This window comes from Panthera pardus, unplaced genomic scaffold (assembly GCF_024362965.1).
Source record: "Panthera pardus isolate Hobbes unplaced genomic scaffold, ASM2436296v1 HiC_scaffold_22, whole genome shotgun sequence".
Lineage (NCBI taxonomy): Eukaryota > Metazoa > Chordata > Mammalia > Carnivora > Felidae > Panthera > Panthera pardus.
In genome coordinates, this window is record NW_026526788.1 from 81,935,171 (window position 1) to 81,957,181 (window position 22,011).

Here is a 22,011-nt window from a genome sequence, read left to right on the forward strand (position 1 = left end):
AACTGGTTCAACAAGAATGGTTAGGAGAATTCAAATTTAGTTGAGTGACCCAACATAAAGACCACTCATTCAAGGAATCCTGTTTTCAAACTCAGGCCAGCCCCCCCAAACACCAAAAACTAGAAGAAAGAAAACCAGAGAAGATCACATTAAAACAGGCATTAAGCAATGTCTTTTGGGTGTTGAGAAGCATTAAGGAGGACACTATGTTAAGAGTGAAACTCCAGCAAGAATCTTCCAGCCTTTGGCCCAACCCTGAAATCTCTAGTATCTCTTGGTGTTACAAATACACACCGGCTGCTGTGGAGATGTTGGAGTGCGGAGATGTACCTTTGCCTGAAAACAAAAGGGTCCATTGTAAGGAAAACAGGAGGAGGATCAGTCTGGGTGCCTCATCAACACTCATTAGTAGACCCCCCCCTTTGGCTTCACCCCACATAAAGCTCTCCCAAGGAATGTAATGTACAAAGATAGAGATTTCAGTTAGCAGACCTGACACCAGCCATGCCACTGCGAATTCTAATGGCCTTCATTTGTTAGCAACCCAAATTTCAGTAATAAGGCATTTTTGCAGCTATGAAGATATTTATTTTCACCAGGAAAATTAAAATGGGGTTGACAAGCTACTCACTCACCCTCACTCTCTTATAGTACATAAGCGCTCGCGTGTGCACGTGAACATAAAAGATACGTGTGTAAACTATCATTTGTTCACGCATTGAATTTATTGAATGCAGATGGGCTCGGCACAGACCACATGAGGGTGTGTTTCACAACCCAAATCCATAGGCCCAAGTGCGTTATCTTTTCCTCTGGGGCTCCGAATTTTCCAGTTAAATGGCAAAATGCTCTATAATTTCTCTCCCTATCTTTTGCGTCGTTATATTTCGTAATTTTTTCTAAATATATTTTGATACAGCATTCAGTGTGAACTCGAGCTGGTTAATCAGCTTAATGAAGGCGTTAGTTGTTTCGTTATGAAAATTTTCCTTCAACGTGACAGATACATTCTTGTTCGTTAGCTAAAAATTCTCAAATATAATCTTTGGTTATTTTGCCTAAACCAAGACCAACGCAAGCATTAGCCTTGAGTCCCCGTAATCAAGTTAAATCATATCAGTGTTTAAATGGAAGGTGTAGGGGGACTTTTATTCCCCTCTTCAATATTTTTTAAGTGATTTTAAACTCCAAGGAAGTTATTTGAAATCAACTTTCTTACTTATTTTATTGTTGTTACATTTCAGAACCATCTAAAATTGTACGTTTATCCCCCATGAAGAATAGAAATCTAGCTGTGCAGTGAGAACTCCATAATTTAATGATTTTGTAACAGCCAACTGTGATCAGTAGAGGCGAGTCTAATTTCAAGGTGAAACCTTTGCAGCCTGATTAAATGTTTCTCACCCTTACTTGACATTTCTAGCGCAGGGGAGCCATTCTGGCCCCGTGCTCTGGGCCCTGTTGGAGCCCCCAGGGCTCAGCAGGAGGTGCCTCTTGGGAAGCCTCACCATGCTCCCCAAGCCCCCTGCTCCCCATTTTAGCAAGCCAGTCCTGCTGGGCCTCTGCCCGATCACAGCTATTACTCTCATTAATCTGGCCCTAAATGTGTCACCCTGGCTGGTGTCATTGCTCCAGATGTGGCCTGAACAGCATTGGGTCCAGTGGGGCACACCCACCCCCACGTTGGTCCAGGCGGCCTGGGGGTCCATTGCTTTCTTTGCAGCATCTTTGCTGGCCTATCTACAGGGTCAAACTCTACCTCCTGTGTCCAACTGATAAGCAAGCCCATTCGAATTACTTTCTCCAAGGAGCATCCCCAGACCCCACCCCCACCGACAGTGTGTACTCAGCCCTTTTACCCTTTTAATGCTCATGGAACACATTTTGTGGCGTTATTACAGATCATTGTGCTCTAAGCTGTCCTAGCACTGTCTCCGGGTCAGGGCACCTTCTGACTCGTCTTTGACCCCGTGCCTTGCACATAGTAGCTCCTACCCAATAGTGAATTTTATTGAACCCTTATACTTAACCCCACTGTTTTGTGGAGCCCGAGTTCATGAGCTGACACATCAGATGAGCTTGCCTTCACTTTGGTGCATCTCCCCGGCTTGCTGAGACCTCTGTGCATCTCCTGTTTATACTGTGGGCCCACTGTCACTTCCACATCCACTGATCGAGTTGTGCCTGGGGGATGGGCAGCGAGCCCAGAGCCAAAGGTCCAAAGATAGGCCACCAGGTTCCTTTTATTTACGACTGGTATGTGAGATCCCTGTGTCTTCTTTGCTAAAGGCACCTGGGTGGCTCAGTCGGTTAAGCTTCCGACTTTGGCTCAGGTCCTGATCTCGAGGTTTGTGAGTTCAAACTCCGCATTGGGCTCTCTCTGTCAGCACAGAGCCTGCTTCGGATCCTCTGTCCCCCTCTCTCTGCCCCTCCCCTGCTCATTCCCTCTCCCAATCCCCAAAATAAATAAGCTTAGGAAAAATGTTGAGTGTCTCAGGACTGAGTCCAGGACCCCGGGATGCCTCACTTGAGACAGCCCCAGTCACGTGGCTCATAATTCATCCCAGGTATTTCAACACACTCTCAGCAAGCTGACAGTTCTGTGCATTCCAGAACCTGCCGGTTTCTCTTCTGTGTGACTCTAGGCCTGGCTTTGCCTCCCTCTTGTCTTTCATTCCTCGTGGGGCCTCTGCACAGAGGTTGTGCCCTCATTTCCAGGCCCCAACAGCCTGATGACAGCAGCCCCGAGTGGCCCTGGAACCATGGCCTCGTGCGTGCAGGGCGTGCGGGGCTCACTGTGCCTTCTGACCAAGGGAGGGCACAGGGCGGCACTGGGCATGCCCTCGCCTGGCACTTCTCATGCTCTGCTTTTGCCCCAGTGGTCAGAGGACGTGTGTGCGGCCCACCTCACCCAGCGGGACGGGTACCAGGCGACAACACAGGGACAGCTGAAAGAACAGCTCTATCAGGAGATCATCCACTACTTCGACAAAGGCAAGGTAAAAAAAAAAGCACAGTTTTTCTTGTGTTTTTCTCGTTACGTGTATCTTCCTGCAGCACGCATTTCATGGCAGGTGATGTTCGTGCAACCAGAAGTTTGTTACAGGTTGTGTGTTGGAAGGTTTTATGCATGGCTCACCAGCTGGCCCTTCCGAGTAGAAATCCTACCAAGAAACCCCACGGTCTTCCTTCTATACACGCTCTGAAAGTAAGGAACTAAAAAAGTACAAGAATTTTGCTGGTCCCTGCTGGAGACAACCAGGTCTGGGACACTCGTTTGCAGGAGTTTCTGAGCACTTAGGACTAATGCGTTCCTTTGACACTTGGGATTTTTCTGCTGTCCCTGAAAAACGAATCCTGTGAGAAGACCAGCGTGGCACCATTTTGGCGGATTCTAGATTCGCTGGCTCCCACAAAATTATTTATTGCGTTGACTTCTATGGGGAGGAAGCCTGCCATCATTTTAATCAGCCCGTAATAGGTCTTATCAGTGTAGTTTGTGTGAGTCACATAAGATGTAACTATGGGAAAAAAAAAAAAAAAGGAGTTACTTGAGCTTTGGACGTTTTCAAAATCTGCCACCAAGGTGATTTCGGAGCTTCTTGTGTGGCTTCAACAGGATTTGTAACCCATCTCGTTCACCTGCTTTTTTTTCCCCCACTCTGAGAAAGGTGACCAGAGAATCCATGGGGGCACTTGTGAGTTTTGCAGGACTCCTGTGATGAAGTACCACCCACTGAGTGGCTTTAAATGACAGAAATTTATTCTCTCACTGTTCTGGAGCCTAGAAGCTTGAAATCAGCATGTTGGCAGGGTCGTGCTGTCTGCGGGACAGTGACTAATGGGACGGTCTGTTTTGTGCCTCTCTCTTACTTCCCGGGGTGGCTGGCCATTCTTGGCGTCCCGTGGCTGGTAGCCACATCAGTCCAGGGTCCACCTGTATGTGTCTCCTTGTCCGGATCTCCCTCTTCCAAGCCCGCCAGTCATTGGATTTCCCACCTGATCCGCTATGACGTCATCTTAACTGATCACATCCAAAGACCCTATTTCCAAATAAAGTCACATTCAGAGAAACCAGGGATTAGGACTTCAACACTTCTTTTGGGAGGGGTGGTGAGGGGACTCAATTCCACCCCAAACAGCACTTTATACCAGGGAAGGATGACGGCCACCTCTTTTTGTGGCCGTCAAGATAAATCAAACCCTCTTGAACAGACAATGTGTGTTTTGTTCATTCCCCACTGCCCTTGACACAGGGCAAAAGCCAAACTATTCAGAATAGCATGGAGGTTGCCCGGAGGCCACTTGGAAATGTTCTGTGGATTACACCTGGTCCTGTAGTAGCACAGAATATATTTCTTCATAGCAATGAGACACTTTCACAATTAAGGCCAATTACTACAATGTTATTGGTTTAGCCAGGGGGACCCTATTTCTCAGCAAACTGCTAAAAGAAACAGGGCTGATTCAGCCATTCCTTCCCCCGATGACTTCCTGGCTTATTGTGTTCTAGGCTGTGGGGTGGGCAGAGCAGGACCGGGGACCGGAGAGGGCCAGAGGCCACTGGGGCCGAAGGAACGTGTGCCTTTGCTCGTGGCCATTCTGGGCGGTCACGGTGGCAGTATGTCCTCGGCCCCTGAGACTTCTCCTACCACGTCACCCCTCGTTCCCTCCCTCACACCCTGTATTTTGGCCACATCGCCCAAATTCGGGGGACCTCGCGCACCCCGGCCCCTCCTGGCTCTGCCCAGCAGGCTTCTGCCCCTCCTGCCCTTGTCTGGTTTCTTCCTGTCTCAGCTTGAATGCCCCCTCTCTCGTCCGACCCCCCGCGGTGTCGTCTCCTCTACAGGACTGGCTAAGGTTGGCAGTGAGCAGCTCGCGTGTGTGTTTCCTCAGCAGGTCTCTCCGTAGGCTGTCGGTGCCAGAGTGTGGTGGCCACACGCACTTCTTCCTACAGTGCGCCTGATTCTCAGAACAGTGCCTGACATGTAGCCCGGTGGGCATCCGTTGGGGACACAGAGAAATCAGTACAAAGAATGAACACTCAGCATTTAAGAGCTATTCCCGATAGTGAGAAAGGCTCACCTGTCGCAGGACAGTGGCCTCCGATAAATAATAAATCAAAGAACAAGGTCTTTTTCATTTCCGGCAGACAGCCTCCTATTGGGGGGGGGGAAGATGTGTTCGGTTTGGAACAGCAGTTCTCACCCGGGACCCCCAGGAGATATTTTTAGGTTGGCATGGCCCAGGGAGTGCATGCCTCTGGCCTCCAGTGGATGGAGGCCAGGGATGCTTCTGGAACGTCCTGCGATGTGCAGACGGTCCCACGGCAGAGAACCATCCAGCCCGAAATGTCAGAAACAGCAAGAGTAAGAAATCCTCGTTTTGAAAATGCTCAAGCGACAGAGTTTTACCTGCAATAAGGGAAAGGGACGGAAGGACCGTCCTCACCTGTCCCTGTGTCCTGGAGGAGACACACAGAGGATTTCGGGAGAGTGACCGGTTGGTGAACGTGGAGTCGGAACGGGTCTACCTGCTCATCTCAGTTTAGGACGGCCGTCTCCACAGCAGCGGTTAGAGTTGTCCCGGCAAAAAGGATGGAAAAGCCATTTCTGAGCATTTGTAACTTTTCCGCACGAGTGTTCAAAGAAAACCAAGTCCCCCTCCCATCCGTCTGTAGCTGACGTGAGCGTGATGAGCACAGGTGAGGGAGAAAGTTCCTGAGATGAAATCTGAAGTGCCTGGGCAGTTAGAAACGTCATTTTGACATCAACAAGTACTGCATTTACTGGGACGAAGATAACAGGAGGAAGTAATTATTCATCTCCCATGTCAGGCAGGATGGGCTGGAAGATGCTGGAATTTCAGCCTCCTGAAGACCCAGGAACTGTACGGCACCCGGGTTTATTTTTCACTCGTGCCGCACGAGCGTGGTCCTCTCCCGGGACGCAGGTGGGCAGAGGCCCACCACAAAGGAACGCAGCCAGGAAGGGACAGTGAGTCACCTGCCCGGCCCTTACACGCACTTTCCAGAAATGACCCCCGTGTTTCTGCCCGTGTCAGTGGCTGAAGCAGATCCCAGGGCTGCAGCGGACCTCCGTGGACAGAGGTGTCTGGAAGGGAAGACCGACGTGCGGCACCCACGTCTACGAGGGCTTCTAAGTAGACTCTAAGAGTGAGTCGGGGTTCGAATGGAGGACTCTGAACACACGTGGAAATTACCTGTGTATGTTCACAAAAAGATAATATTCACAGATCCCTACGTAGTACAGCGCCCCACAACGGGACACGGGAGGACAGAGCTATCTCACAGAACTTGGTGCTGGGACCCGATCCCTGTTTCTCCATAGTTGAGTTTCCCCCTTCGGTTAGGGCGGGGGTTGGGAATGGTGTGGGCAGCGTGAGAAAATGGGCTCCTGTTCCCGTGGCTGGGACCCCAGAAATCTGCCCAGGCTGCCAGGGAGGGAGGTAGGAGGTCACAGCAGAAGACGGCAGAGTTGGGCACTTTGTGCCAGATTTAGGATCGCTTTCCTTTAGGAAATAAGACGGAGACCCCGGCCTCCCTGCCAGGTGTGGGTATTTGCAGTATTTGAGAAGAAACATCCTCTGGGCCTTTTCTGAATATACTGGAGTTAAGATTGGGGCTGCGGTCATTGCAACAGTTCGCCAAACTTGATTTTGGGGGGCCTAAATGTACACATTTCCATCTCCATTCCCAGATTCCAGTCGTCTTGGAGGGAAAATATCTCACGGCGGCTCTTGGGTGATGGGTGGCAAGTATCGGGGCCAGTGGCAGCTTGACAAGGGTCTCAGGCAATGCAGGGGGGCTCCTGGGCAGGGGCACGAGGGGAGCCAGCACTCAGGCAGCAGACGGGACCATAACCTGAGTGACCCAGTCCTGGAGTCACGAGGGACGTGTGGTCGCTGGCATTTGAAATGCGGCCAGTCCGAGCTGAGACGTGCTGTCGGCATAAGGCACACGCTGGGTTTGTCAGACTTAGTGTAAAGCCTGTCGTTGTGGGCTGGATTGTTTCTGCCAGAAATTCAGAATTTCAAGTCCTAATGTCTAGTACCTCCAGACGTGACTGTGTTTGGACCTAAGTCCTGTAAAGAGGTGATTAAGGTAAAACGAGGTAACGTGAGGACTAGTGCACTCGGGAGAAGAGATTAGGACCCCCACAGTAGGGACCGTATGAGGACGTAGTGAGAAGAGGGCCATCTACGAGCCACGCAGAGAGATCTCAAAACAAACCAGCCAGCCAGTGACCAGATCGTAGACTGCCAGCCTCCGAGGGAATAAATGAGTTTAGGGTACCCAGCCCGTGGTACTTGGTTACGGCAGCCAGAGCAACTGATACGAATGTCACCTGTCTCACTTAATTTTTTGTTATTGATTACATGCTGAAATGATGATATTGCAGATATATTAAGTATTAGTAAAAGTAATCCCAGTTTTTAAAAAGGTGGCTGCTAGTAATTTAAAATTACATTGCATTATATTTCTACTGGACAGTGCTGATCAGAGCCAAAGACTTTGTCCTCCCTGAGCATGAAAACCATTGTCCAGGGGCGCCTGGGTGACTCAGTCGGTTGAGCGTCTGACTCAGGTCATGATCTCGCGGTTTGTGAGTTCGAGCCCCGCGTCGGGCTCTGTGCTGGCAGCTCGGAACCTGGAGCCTGCTTCCGATTCTGTGTCTCGCTCTCTCTCTGCCCCTCCCCTGCTCACGCTCTGTCTCGAAAATAAATAAAACATTAAAAAAACAAACAAACGCATTGTCCACAGGCACATCCATCCATCTGCTGGTGTGAATGGAAGCTTTACTCTCACATCCTTTGGGGCCGTCACAGGCAGCCAGTATTGCTTATGTGCCTGTTGGCATATATTCCTTGCGCTGAGTGCATATTTGAAAAACTAAACTATATCTAAAAGAATTAGAACATGGGGACCAAAGCCAGGAAATAATAGAATTTATGTCGGAATGACAAGGGGAAACATGATAACAAGCCTCAAAATTAGATTTTTTTTTTCTTGTGACCCAGTGTCATTTCTAAAATTTGGAAAAAAAAAACTCTCAAGAGGATGTTTAGTTTATAGGGCACCTGGCTGGCTCAGTCAGCTAAGCATCCAACTTTGGCTCAGGTCATGATCTCGTGGTTCATGAGTTCAAGCCCCGCACTGGGCTCCACACTGTCAGCCTGCTTGGGATTCTCTCTCTCCCTCCCTCTTCCTCTCTGCCACTTCCCCACTCACGCTTTCTCTCTCAAAAATAAATACATTTTAAAAAAGAGTATGGTAGGTATTTACATTAGGGAATTTGGAGGGATAGGTGAGGTAGGGGCTCCTTTATGGCACAGGATTCTCTGAAGGAAATACACACAAGGCAAATGTTCGAGAGGATTAGGAAAGAGACAGGAACAAAGAAGGTAGGAATAAATCTAAATCAAGAAAAGCAACATATAGCTTTTTTGGAGCAAGATGCAGTTTTTATTTTATCTTACTTTATTTTACTTTATTTTATCTTACTTTATTATTAAAATTTAGACTCATGCCCCTCAGGTATGTTGTTCTCTTTTGTGCTTTGACCAAAATCCATCATAATCTCATTATCGGCTTCCCAAGCCCTTAAGGATGAATCAGGTTTTCTCACTGTGGTTTGTATATCTAAGTGCCTTCAGGAATGAGAGCCCCTGACAAACTAGCTCTCGTGTCTCCACTGGCTTGGCCGGGATCCTCCCTGAGGCACTGCTGAACAAGTCAGGTCCTTGGGTAGAAGGGCCGCTGCTCGAGCCAGTCCGTTGAGTGGTCCCTTCCTCATAAGCTCCACCTTCCGGGGCTTCTGGTCCTGGCTGGATCACTCAGCCTCTTCCGGGGGCCCCCCACACCCATCCCTGCGACTCTGCTCCCTCCCTCAGTCACCACTCCACTTTCTAACAAAGTGGCCGTAGTATCATTGCTTGAATCACTTCAAAGGTGCCCAAACCTCTGGGGCCCCCACCACACCCTCCACAGGCAGATCCAGGCTTTTCGCTGGCAGGAGCCCCCCACCCTTGTAGCACTCTTCTCTCTACCCACAATAGCCTGCCTTATTTTTTAGAACATGCTCCTGGATTCCCAACCATTTGGACTTCCCACGGTCTTCCCTGGGTGTGGAAGGGCACCCCCGCCCCTATTGTTCTCTTCACCTTGGAGCCCCCCACCCCAGCCATCCAGGAAGGTGCCTCCCCACCCTTCCCCTGGCACTCTCTGCCCTGGCCTTGGAACTATTTGTATGTATCCTGTATCTCCCTACTTTGAGTATTTCATGCTTCTCAGGCCTTCCTAAGAAAACTGGGGGTCTTGTTAAAATGCAGATTCTGATTCAGTAGGTCTTGGGTGGGGCCTGAGGCTCTGTGTTTCTAAACAGCTTCCAGTAGTGACAAGGCAGCTGGTCCAGGGACCACGGCAGTCACCAGGCCCTGCTTTGGCTCAAGCTACTTGGGGGCCGGGCCGGGCAGGCTGTGTCTGATGCTCGTGTGCCTCCGAGGGAGACTGGTGCTACAGACTGAACACTCAGGCAAAATTTTCTTTTAGTAAACTTTATTTTTTAGAGCAGTTTCAGATTCACAACAAAAACGAATGCAAAGTGCAGGGAGTCCCCACACACCCCTGTCCCTACTCCTGCACCGCCTCCCCCTCCCCCACTGTCACCCCTGCCATATTTTGATTCATCTTTTATGGAATGGAGAGCCTTCTGGCCAGCGCTTGAGCAAAAGGCCACCGTCCCTGAGACGTTCCACAAAGTACCTTCCGTTGGGCACGTTTGTCTCCTCTGTGGGGTCTTGGTTCCTGACCCAGACTGTGAGCCCCTTACAGGTCTCAAGGGGCAGATCTGTGGCATCATTTCTGCAGTGCGTGGGTTTCAGGGGAGGGGTGTTTTCCACCGGCTCCTTTCCCGAGCCTGGCGCTAATCCTGTTTCAGTACCACGTTCGCTGCAGAAGCTATAGATCAGACAAAGACAGTCTTCCAACACCTGGACCGGCTTTTCCTTCCTGGACTCTGTGCGTCTTTTAGAAATGACAGTCCTCGGTCAGGACGATTGCCGGGGCTCATCCAGGGAGCGAGCAGGACAACCACACTGGGAGGGCACCTGGTTTGGGCCACAGGCTCGGATTTAACAGCTGACCCGGGTTGCACCCCAAACTCCATGTGCTTTGCTGCTCACGCTCCCGCAGCACAGGAGCATTTAAGTCACAAGAATTTGGTTTGATTTTATATTTAATTCCTTTTAAGGGGGAGAAAATGCAGTTTTGGTTTAAAAATATATATTCAGGCAGGGGGACTTCACGCCATAGTTGAATTTGAAGGCTGGGGATCATGAGGTTCTAAAATGGGTGCTAAACAGGACCTCAGTCTGGCAAAAGTATGACTCAGTTAAAGCTCCATCAATACAGGCTGTCACCATGTGGCTGTGTCCCTGTGTCCGTAAGGAAATCTTCATTATGTCCTTAATATGTGGAAATTTTACACGTTCTAGAGCTCATTTGCACTGTTGTAAATGTATCCGGCTTCCTAAGGGACATAGGGACTTACAGAATCCAAGGTAGACCTTGGCAGGCAGTAAAGGAGCGGCCGCCCGTGGAAAGCGTCCCCGAGGCCGCAGGGACAGCGGAGGACAAGGGACTGGGGTCAGAGCGTATTAAAAGTTTCTCTGTCTTTGTGCTCCAAAAGCTGCAGTGCTGAATGGATTTTCTGCTGCTTTATATTGGACACTTCAGCTTTTGAATTCTGTACGGTTATCTTTCTCTATTTCTTCCACACGAAGTCATTCTATTTTTGCTTTTCTGTCGTCTTCAAAAGTTTTTGAACGTCTTTCAGCCAGGCTCTTGGACTTTTCATCTTTTTCTTTCTCTCCATAAAACGTCATTTCCATCTGTTTCCCTGTTCATTCTTTTACGGTTCTTCCTTCCCAGGCTAATAACCACTCCTAGCTCCTTTTCCATTCTGTTTTTACCACCCGTTTGAGCGTCCCCCTGAAAGCCTTCTGTCGGGCTTTATCCCTGCAGACGGGCGTTCTTTCCTGAACATGCTCTGTATTGTCTGTCTTATTGTGTTTGCTTGAGGCCTAGTAATTTTCAATAAAGCCCTTAATCCAAGTACTTCACTGAAAATTACCAGGCTTCTCTATGGAGGATGAGTCAGAAATAGAAGCCCTGCTATCAAGAAAATGTAGTCGGAGCGAGCGAGAGAGAGAGTCCACATTAACCAGCGTTCAGCCACCTCCGAAACCAAGAGGCAGCCTGGCAGTCCCGATCAATGGGGATCGTGACTGTGAGCCCATGTGCTGCGTGAAGCTCTGTGACTGTTTCCACCCGGAGCCTGGCTTCCTTTTCCCTTAAAATAACCTCGCCTTGACAAAGTTCGCACTTTGCCTTGCGCCCAAGTCAAAAATGAGGCATCTCGCGTCTTCCCGTGAACTAAAAATAAGCATTTGGGGAGTCAGTTTCTGCATTCGGTGAAGTGGCTGGATTTCTTCTCTGAGGATGTGGGGTGACATGTTTTCATCCTCTTAGTTTCCCTTTTAAAGCACAGGGTTATTAAGAGGAATTGCGAGGACGGGCACGTAACGACGCCCTCCTCCTGGATTACGCTCAGCATTTCCACAGTTTTGAAAATCCTGAAGTTTGCCAGAATCTATTCGGTTAGAAAAGATTTGACCTGCTAACATGTTCAAAGAGATCATGTTAATAATGATTTGCTCCTATATAAAAAAAAAAAAAATCATGTTTTATCAAGGCATGAGCAAATTCAATGTTTACAGTCCATAACAACACTACTCCCCACTCTCTGCAGGACCCCTAACAAGTACTCCCACTGCCAGGCCTTACTGGTGCCAGGGGCGCCCCTGAATTAGAGGCCGGCCTCCAGGCATCCCCGTCGAGCCCCGGGGGTCATGTGCAAACAGGTAAATCACAAAACCTTCCTCTGGTCTGACACTTTGGTGGATGCTGGGTCTACCTGTTTAACAGGTATGGGAGTGATTACTTCTAGGGAGAGTGGGCAGGCTTCATGGAGGAGGTGGCTCCTGAAGAATAAGATAAAGTTTGCCTGGCAATGGCTGGGAAGGGCAGGAATTGCAAAGAATGGGAGCAGCACAGGTAAGGGCCAAGGCCACGGCTCCTGAGGCCATCTCGCTTTCCTGAGGAAGTCAAGAAGTATGTCTGCAGGGTGGGGGGTGAGGGATCCTGAGACACACGGATGTAGAGAACTGGAGATCCAGTTTACCCGTGGCCTTGCGCGTCCCCTGAAGATTTGATTTACTCCATGAAGCACAAGGAGCCAGAGAGAGTTCACGTGAAGAGGCAACAATGATTCGTTTTCCTCTTTTCAGAGGGTAATTCTGGCTACTTGGTTGGGGGCAGAGGGGACGGAGACCCACTGGGAGGTGGCCTGTGAACTGGAGGCCTGGGGCAAGGTCACCGGCAGCAGGGATGAGGAAAGGGTGGTGGCACTTCCGGAGACGTGAAGTCAGCTGATCCCACGCTGCCTCCATTAAATGGGTCAGGGTCAGAAGAGCAAATGCCAGGCGGAGCCAGGGCACCCAGCACAGCTGAGACGCCTGGGGACAGGGCGAGGATCGGCATCCTCACGTGGCTGGAACATTGGAAGAGATGCCTCTGCTAAGTCCAGGGAGGTTCTATTTCCTGGAAGGCAGTTAAAGTGGTTCTGAGTGATGAGGTTCCCATCATGCATCAGTTCTTTTTCAAAGGAGTTGACTTTCCAGCTAGCGGTTACCCGGGCAGTGTGATGCCCCTTTGACCTCCACACATCCCTGGCCTACCCTCATCCACTGGTCTGTGTCTGCGCCCATAGATTCTGCTTCCCTCCTCCGAGGGATGGACTCTCCACATTCCTACCCTGTGCCCCGGACCTCCCTCCCCATCCCAGGACGCCAGGCCAGCCCGTCTGTCCCGCCCGTGTCGTGTCAGCGCCTTGCTCGCTATTGACTAATACACCTCCATCTACAGCCACACCCTATTTCCCCCGTCTTTAAAAGAAGTTCTCTTGTTCTGACTGCCCGTCAGTCTCCTCCTGTCTACAGGATTCCTCGAAGAGCTATCTGTACTCACTTTTGTTCCTCTCCCCCTGTTCTCTCTGCTCCCGTTGTAGATGCCCAATCATTACCTACAGAATCAAGGAGTACAATCCCTTCCCTGCAGCCTGATTTAGGCTTTTCAGAGTCTCGCAGAACTACAGATGTCCTGGCCTGAAGAAAAAATGCAAAACCTCTGCGTTTTATATGTTTCCTTCCAGGGCATTAAAAGCTGAGCAAATAGTTTTCTGTTTTGACAGGCAAAGAGTTTCTGTAGGGAGAAACAAGCCATATTAGTGAACGTGACTTAGATGGGCAGTGATTCCTTGAGTACTTGACCACACCAGAGGGGAGGGCTTATTGTTGATAAATCCTTTATGAACCTTTTCATAAAGGCCTCCTACGCCCTCCCTAAGTCCCAGTTCCCACTGGCTTCCTGCCCCATCTGACCGGCTTTCTAGATGCCAACTCCGCCTTGTGCCTGCACGTGCAAGGAGAAGACGGCATTGTTCCTGCCAGATCGGGCGGCCCTGTGCCGCAGACCACAGAGACAGTGCACCTGCTGGGCTGCGAGAGGGGGGTCTGACTCGCTCGCTCTCTCTGAGAAATGTCTTTGCAAAAAGGTGGATCCTTTGATCTAGCTGACGCAGGTTGAAAACACCAGGAGGACCAAGGATGGAGCTTGGCTCAAGAAAGAGCAAGAGGCCTGGAGAGAGGGTGGGTGTCTACAAGGGTCTCTATTCTTTCAGCTGAGCCACAGACCTCGAGTCACCATGGCCCTTCTCATGACACGCATCTTCCCTGGGGACTCCCACCCTTCATCCTAGAGGGACTAGAACGAGACTGTCACTCACAGGCTCCTGGCCTCGCTTACTGGACAAGACCTAAAGCTAGACCTCACACGTCTCTGTGCAGAGGGATCTCGACCAGTGTTCTGGATTCTTCCCTACCATTGCATATCCTCAACCATTCAAACGTCCATGACCTATGTGGGACACTGGAAATTCAGATGCAGTTGAATATGACTCTTCCCCCAACAATTGCCTGGAAAAACAGCTGAATTTTGGAAGAATGACTGAGACTCAAGCATCCCATAAAACATCTTCACCAGTGAGTCACTTACAGCTACTAAGTGGATTCAACCAGAGTTGTCCACGCTGTGCTGGTGAGTCATCGCCAGCCTGAATTAATAGTAAGGGACAGTCATCCTGGCTGGCGTCTACCCTGTCATCCACCATGGCTCCCGTGCCCAGGGAGGTCAGTCTTGTCGTCCTGTGGGTCAACTGTGTGGTTCTCCATAGGAAATCAATAGCTGATCTGTTCTCCACAGCCACTGTTGTCATGGAGCGAAGGAAGGAGTTTCACCAGAAGGAAAAAAAAAAAAAAAAGAAAAGAAAAAGTTTGTATCCATGAAACTTGAAGAAATGGTACTTCGTGGTTACTGGGAGGTTCAGAATGGTAGAGAAAAGGTTATCATCTCAAGAGAGTGTAGCTAAGACCATCTGAAGAAAAGGGACAGAGGAAAGAGTGTTCGAGCGGCAAGTAACTAGCGATTTCAAGGATGCAATAAAGTGGACTAAGGATTTCAAATCAGAAAACAAAGGTGTGTGTGGATCTGATGCTTTCTCACTCAGGGCTGTGGGAAACTTCATAGCCTAGTGCAGGAGCTAAGGCAGAAGTTCAAACCCACGAGTTAAAGCCAATCTTTCACAGAGGTAATCTAAATCTCGATCGCATTGAATCTATCTTCTCTCTGGTACTGAAATATCCTCCAAGGTGTTCTCATCAGAAATATGAATTGCCCACACTCCTTAGAGCCCTATCCAATTAAAAGTAGATCTAAATCTCCCTAATGCAGAATCCTTTAAGACACTGGGGGAAGAGGAGGGAATGTGTATTTATAGAAAATCTGATAGAAAACACAACTGTGTCACTTCAAGGGTGAGTCGGATAAGGTATTTATTCAAGACTTACATTTCTTTTAAAAACAATTACTTTCGATATGTATCTAAAGCATCTCCTCTGTCATTTAGGATAAAAACAGATTAAGCTTTTACTCAGTAATGAATTAGGCGCCCTAACATTCTAGGCAGCTAATAGAGTGTGTGTTTGCAGAAAACTAAAGAAAAATCCTGTGACCAAGAATCACAAGTTAAAGTTTTCTTTGAAATGGAAATACTCTAAGGGAGGAATTGGTTACTGGAGCTTAAAAAAGACATTGAAAGTGCGAGAGAGGTTTTCCCTTCCTAGAAATGTGAGCTTGGGCCCCGGCAGAGGACCCGAGGAGGATCTGGAACAGGAGATTAAAATAATCCCAGAATGCAAGGCATCTCTGAAAGCGCCAGCGGGATGGAGACAGTGGCAGCTCTGGGAAGGGAACAGTGTGTGTGGACCCAGGAAGGGCATCTTGGCCACTTTCTCTCTTTCCTGGGTGCTGGTCCCATCTCAGAAATCTTTTTCTACTCTGGGCTTATTTTTATTTTTGTCTTTCAAATTGTTAAAGTATAACCCTCATTCCAGAATAGCTTTTTTTCTCATAAAAAAATAGCAGATGGTTTATTTAAGTAGTAGCTATAAAGAGTATTTTAAGTCTGTTGGGCTGTTCAGTAATAAGTAAGGCCCTCGATGGGGTCATTCTACTCAGAAGAAGCAAAGACCAACCGGCAGATGGGTGTTCGGGGATGGGGGTGTGCCCAGTATGGGAGCCGGTCACTTGTGTTCTCAGTGGGAACCTGGAATTCATGACTAGTTTTTATCTATCTATAAAGTTTATTTATTTATTTATTTATTTATTTATTTATTTATTTATTTGTGTTGAGAGAGAGAGAGCGCGCACACTCAGTGGGGGAGGGGCAGAGAGACCGAGGGAGAGAGAATCCCAAGCAGGTTCTGTGCTGTTAGCACAAAGCCTGCCATGGGATTTCGACTCCTGAACTGTAAGATCGTGACCTAAGGTGAAATCGAGAGCCAGATGCTTCACCTACTGGGGTCCCCAGGTGCCCCAAAGTATCCTTTTAAACCCATCCGAGCAGGAGGGAGTGAGAGAAGCCGGAAGGGCTAGGACACGGTCATTGTAACGGGCTGAATGTTTGTGTTTCCTCCCTGCCCCCACCGAATTCTTACTTTGGACCACCGTGTGATTGTCTTTGGAGATGAGGCCTTTGGGAGGTAGTTGTGTTTCTATCGGGTCATACGTAGGGGTGGCCCCCATGATAGGAATCACTGCTCTTCTGAGAAGAGGAAGAGAGCCCTCTCTCAAAGCTCTGTGAGCACATAGTGAGAAAGTGGTGTTCTACAAGTCAGGAGGAAGGCCCTCACCAAGAACGGAATCTGCCTGCACCTTGATCCTGAACTTCACGCTTCTAGAACAGTGAGAAATAAATGTCTGTTGTTTAAGCCACCCCATCAATGGCATTTTATTATAGCAACCCAAACTAATACATTCATGAAAAGCAAGAGTTTTAGAAAAAGGTCAGGTTGGGCCAAGTACACCTCTCTGTGCCCTTGGGCCAGTTACTGACCTGTCTGACCCCCAACTTTCTTATCTGCAAAATGGGTATGATGAAGTACCCACCAATGAGGCAAGGGACTTGCTGGACAGACAGCAAGCTCAGAATCCCTTGTCCTGACTTTAGCGGCCACCATCTTGTGGGAATGGTAGCCATCAAGAAGTGGGCGTTTCCTGGCTGGGGAAACGTTATGTGGAATGGTGTGGTGCTTTCCCGATTCTAAATCAATAATCTTCAGTTCTTCTAGTAAACATTCTTCAGTAGGCCTTCAGCTGTGGTCCAGAGGTTTTAATAATGCTCAGTTCCTGCCCTCAAGGGGCCTGTGGTCTCTAAGGAGGAATGACAGAGAAGCACTCCTGTTTCAGTACATTACCACCAGGTTGGAAGTCAGAGGATCCTGGGTCATCGTGGGAGCACACGGAGAGTTGGCGTCCAGAAAGGCTTCCTGGAGGAGGTGGTTCCTCCATATGCAACATATTCTTCTCAAGTCCACCACTTTATTTTTCCCAAGAAAAAGAAGGGAAATTCAGGTCTTAGTATATGTATCCATTAATTATTCCACATACGCCAAAGTCTATCAGCCTTCTAATAAGTCAGTTACTTGATCGGAAACCTACTTTCAAACTACTACCACAGAAAGATCCCCCTTGCAAAACAATGGCAGGCTTTAAAGCCTCACAGTATTTGCACACGTAAAGCAGCTTGTTGCAAGCTTTAATTTAGCATTGAAAGACATCCTGTTCTTACTGACAGTCCACTGTTGTGTTTATTCAATGGGATGATTTGGGAAAATCGCAAAACCAGGCTCCCTGTAGCCTCTCGTAGCCCCGTGGTTCCTACCCTCGGCTAACCGGCCGCTCCGAGGCATCAGAGGCCGTCCCTGGCAGTGGGAAGTAGATGGAGCAGGCCAGAACCGGCCAGCAGACTGCTTTGACCCTGGGCAGAGGCGTGACTGATGAGCCAGTAGTGGACAAGTTTAGTCAACTGACATCTGGTCATGAGCCTCTAGAAAATATTTGTATTTTTCCCACGTTATTCTCGTAGTGTTTTCATATTCAGCAAGCGTATTTCCAAATTGTTTTCTTATGAACAGTTGTATTACTATTTCATTCCTTGACTACATGATTCAGGTTTGAGTTTCTCTTTCTTTTTCTTCACAGATGTGGGAGGAGGCCATTGCTCTGGGTAAGGAACTTGCTGAACAGTATGAAAACGAGATGTTTGATTACGAACAACTCAGCGAATTGCTGGTAGGTCTTCTTTTCTTTCTAGTTAAGTAAACACAGGCAATCCACACTTGTTTTTCTGGGATTTCCCTTCCCGTTTTGACGTTGGGATTCCCCTCAGGCCTTCTGTGGGCTTGGCCATGGTCCCCCATTTTGTCCAGGATGAGAGTCTTGATGTATTTGCTGACCGATTCTGGCTCACGAGCACTCACGTTTATTCCCAACTGAGCTTTGGTAACCAGACTAAAGCTGTAAACAACCGCTGACCCCACATGTACAGAGCTCTTGGTGGCCCCAGAGTCTCTGAGAACCTCTGCTGGTTTAAAACTGACCCCGTCTACAAGGTAGGTGGGTGAAGGGAGAGTAACCCAGACCTTTCTCCTGCTACAGACACTGTTTGTATTCAGCAGATCTACTTTATGATGGCATATATAATATTTATCATTAATTTAGACCAGAATTCTGCCCTTTTAAATTCCTCTTTAATGTGGCCCAGTATCTAACTGATACCAGTTTTTAAAATACTAAAGACCAGCCACTTAATCAGAAGGAAAACCATTTCCGTGGCACCTCTTTGGTTTTTGAGAACACAGATAAATCATACTGGTTACTGAGTTTCGCTCTTTTGGGCAGATTCCCTGCTCAACGCTGGGGGTGAGGGACAAATTCTGTCCAAGCCGTGCGTCGAGGTGTCCAGATGCACCAGGTGCGTGGCACCTCCCTCATCGTCACCCTCCCACCCAACTGGAATTGCCAAAGCTTGTAGAGCCCGCTGGAAGATTCTAGAAGAACAAATGCTCAAATGCACTATTCAAACCTGAAATGTTCTGTCTTCCTTTCAGAAAAAACAGGCTCAGTTTTATGAAAACATCGTCAAAGTGATAAGACCTAAGCCTGACTATTTCGCTGTTGGCTACTACGGACAAGGATTCCCCACATTCCTTCGGGTAAATTTTGATTCTGTTTCATCGAAGCCAAGATTGCTGCCTGGGCAGAGAGCCCCTTCCCATTCTGAGGGACGATTTGGACTTTGCATCCGTGGGTCGCAGTCTGACTCTGTACTCTTAACAGCTTTGCGCTTAGCTTAGGGTGTGAGAGAAGGGCTGATAACATTTTCTTTGGTTGCATATAAGCTTTCCATCTGAACTTCCCTAAACAGAACTCTCCTTCAGAGATTTAGGTGTGTTTTTTAAATTGTGGTAAAATACAGGTGACATAAAATTTGCCACCTTAACCAATTTTAAGGGTACAGTTCAGTGGCACTAAGCACATTCACATTGTTGTGCCATCATCCATCTCTGGAACTTTTTCATCTTTCCATCCTGAAATTCTGTACCCAGGACAACAGTGACTCCACGTTCCCTCACCTCTCAGCCCCTGGCAGCACTGTTCTGCTTCCTGTCTCTATGAATTTGCCTTTTCTAGGTACCTCATAAAGTGAAATCATACACTCTTTGCCCTCTCGTGTCTGACCTTTTTCCCTTGACATACTGTCTTCACGGTTTATCCATGTCGGAGCATGAATCTGAATGTCACTTCTTTTTATGGCTGAGTATTCCGTTGTATAGATATACCACAGTTTTGTTGATCCATTCGTCCTTCAATGGACGTTTGGGTTGTTTCGGCTATGGTGAATCATACTGCCGTGAACATGTGTATTTTTAATTATGTGAGAAATTGTAAGGGGATTTTTCCGGCCACATTGCTGGGGACTCTGAATCACCTTCCATTCCTTTGATAGGCATGTGCTGTTTGACACGGGATTGAAGAAATACTGTGATCGTCAGCCAAATGCCCATTTCTTAGCACTCATGAGGCCAGAGGAGAAATTGTGTAATTAAATGCTGCTTGACCTACTAGTAGAATTGTTTAAAGTTTCTCTTGGATACCATTGACCAATGGGCCATGATTTCCTGTCATTTCTTAAGACATTTTTTGAAGGCACATGGTTTTCTCTTATTCTGGGAGACCACAGGTGATTCCTCTGGTTTGGGGAAAGCGGGATCTCTTGTCTAGAGCATAGCTGTGTGGGGCAGTTAGATCCAGGAAGGAGATTTTCCTAGTCCCGGAGCTGTGTTCCTTTGACCCTGGTGGTTCTGACTGCACAGACGTTCCTGACGTCCCTTCATGCCGCCACCAGCAGAAAGGACTTACTTGCTGAGGACCTGTCATTGTTGATATGACATCAACAAGTGAGCCTCCCAGGTCTGGTCTGCTTCAGAATGTGACCTGTGGATTTGTCCACTCACTCAAGGTCTGGGGTGACTGGGGCATCTGTCCCTACCCTGTCCCTGCTGGTGTGTCCTCTCTCCTTGACACCTCAGCTTTCCTTGTGTAGCTGTGGCACCACATGCCCGGGACAGCAGTTGACCAGAGACCCAGATTTTGGAGAAAATCTTCTTCCCAAAGAATGAATAAAGGACATTTGGTTATGAGCCCTAAATTAGGGAGGATTTTGAAGTTAACTACATTTTATTTTTATTTTTAAGAAGTTTATTTATTCTGAGAGAGAGAGAGAGAGAGAGAGAGAGAGAGAGAGAGAATCCCAAGCAGGCCTTGTGCTGTCAGTGCAGAGCCTGACGTGGGGCTCAATCCCGTGGACCATGAGATCATGACCTGAGCCGAGTTCCAAGAGTCTGACGCTTAACCAACTAAGCCACCCAGGGGCCCCTGAAATTGACTATATGTAAATAAAAAACCAAGCTGAAGAATATTATGAGCTTGGAGTTGACGTTGTTAAAGGCTTTCATTAAGGTGTATAGATCTGTATGTGTGACCCCATGTATGTGTCTCTAAGAGAGAGATCGAGCCTAAATCATGGCTGTGCTGAGGTGTTAACAGTGTGTGTGGCCCTCTGAGGACAGTGCTGTGACTTCCCACTACTCACTATGCTCTGCCCTGGCTTCCTGACGTGCCGGTGGGCGGGGCGGGCCCTTTGCGGTCCCTGAGCCAATGGATGCCTGGCGTGTAAGTGGGCTGGGAGGGCACACACGATGTGTGTGCTCTGGGGACCGCACTGGGTCATCTCCCCTGTCAAAAGGACAAAATGCAAAGTGTGAATAAAGAGTTTAACGGGCATGATTAATATTGAACTGACTTCTCCGCCACACCTGAATAATTCCGCAGGACTATAGCAGTATATTTATTATGCTTCACAGATCCCCTGGCAGGGGTCAATCTGACAATGACATTAGCGGTTACAAAAACTCGGGGAAAATGTTTGGCTGTTTAATGCCCCTGAGGAACTAACTGTCCCTTTTGCTTTGTTTTTCTTTAAGAATTAGTCTCGTTGGCTTTTGGGTTTGCCTTTTTTGGTTGTTTGTTTGCTTTCATGTTAATATTTATGGTTCTTCCAAGGAATAAATATCTTTGACTACATATACATTTCCCCCTTGTTTTCATGTTTGAAGGGACTGCTTCAGAATGCAAAATAATTGACATTTCTAGAAAATGTTAGTAGTGCTTTCATCTATAACTCACTAGTGTTTTTCTATTAAAGTCTTTATATACATTTTATTATTATGTCTTTCTTCTAGTGTAAAGCATAATAAATTCATGCGAGTTTTGTAGTGGCCTGTTAATGCATTAAATCTTCCTGAATTTCTGAAATGTTTGGCTTTATATAGCTTTAAAAGATGCCCACACTGTGTATTTATATTTCTAATTAAGGCTACATATTACTTTGGTTTCTGCTTGACATTATTTTTTTAGAGAAAGAGAACATTTTTCTTCTATAATGGGTACTTTAAGACATACCTAAGCACAAAGTGAAAAAAATACTCAATTCTTAAACTGTTCCTTCTTTAGTGATTTATGGGGACCCAGAATAAGTCGGGACTAGGGAAGGAAAGAAATTGAGTACCATAGGATCTCCCTTTATCTTTTGAAAATTCATTAATTAGACAAATTTTAGTTTGACTTCGAACTCAGTCTCTAGGAGGTAAGCGTAAGAATATTCCGTGGGGTGCTATTCTGTGGGCTTTCTGCCTTTCCTCCGCTCTGGCACCTGGCCAGCCAGGGTCAGGACGGATACCAGGGCTGCACCTGACTCATGACCAGCCAGGCTGGGCCTCTTGCCCAGCCGACAGATCCTGTGAGGAAAAGCATCGGCCCCCAGCCTCCTGTTTCTTCGGTCCCTTGGCGCCTTTTCCTTGTTGCCATCTTCCTTTAGGGTCAGACAGCCCTAGGGGTGAGGCAGGATGTTG

The 22,011-nt window shown here is 47.9% G+C and overlaps 1 protein-coding gene across 2 annotated transcripts in view; it reads left to right on the forward strand.

The window, feature by feature from the left end:
• The window catches only part of DOCK1 (dedicator of cytokinesis 1), a 522,147-nt gene that overhangs the window by 462,587 nt on the left and 37,549 nt on the right, over positions 1–22,011 (forward strand). For both annotated transcript variants that reach the window (XM_053910041.1, XM_053910042.1), the window contains exons 38-40: positions 2,880–2,999; positions 17,741–17,830; positions 18,649–18,753. In XM_053910041.1, coding sequence (XP_053766016.1) covers positions 2,880–2,999; positions 17,741–17,830; positions 18,649–18,753 — 315 coding nt within the window. The remainder of the gene's footprint in view (positions 1–2,879; positions 3,000–17,740; positions 17,831–18,648; positions 18,754–22,011) is intronic.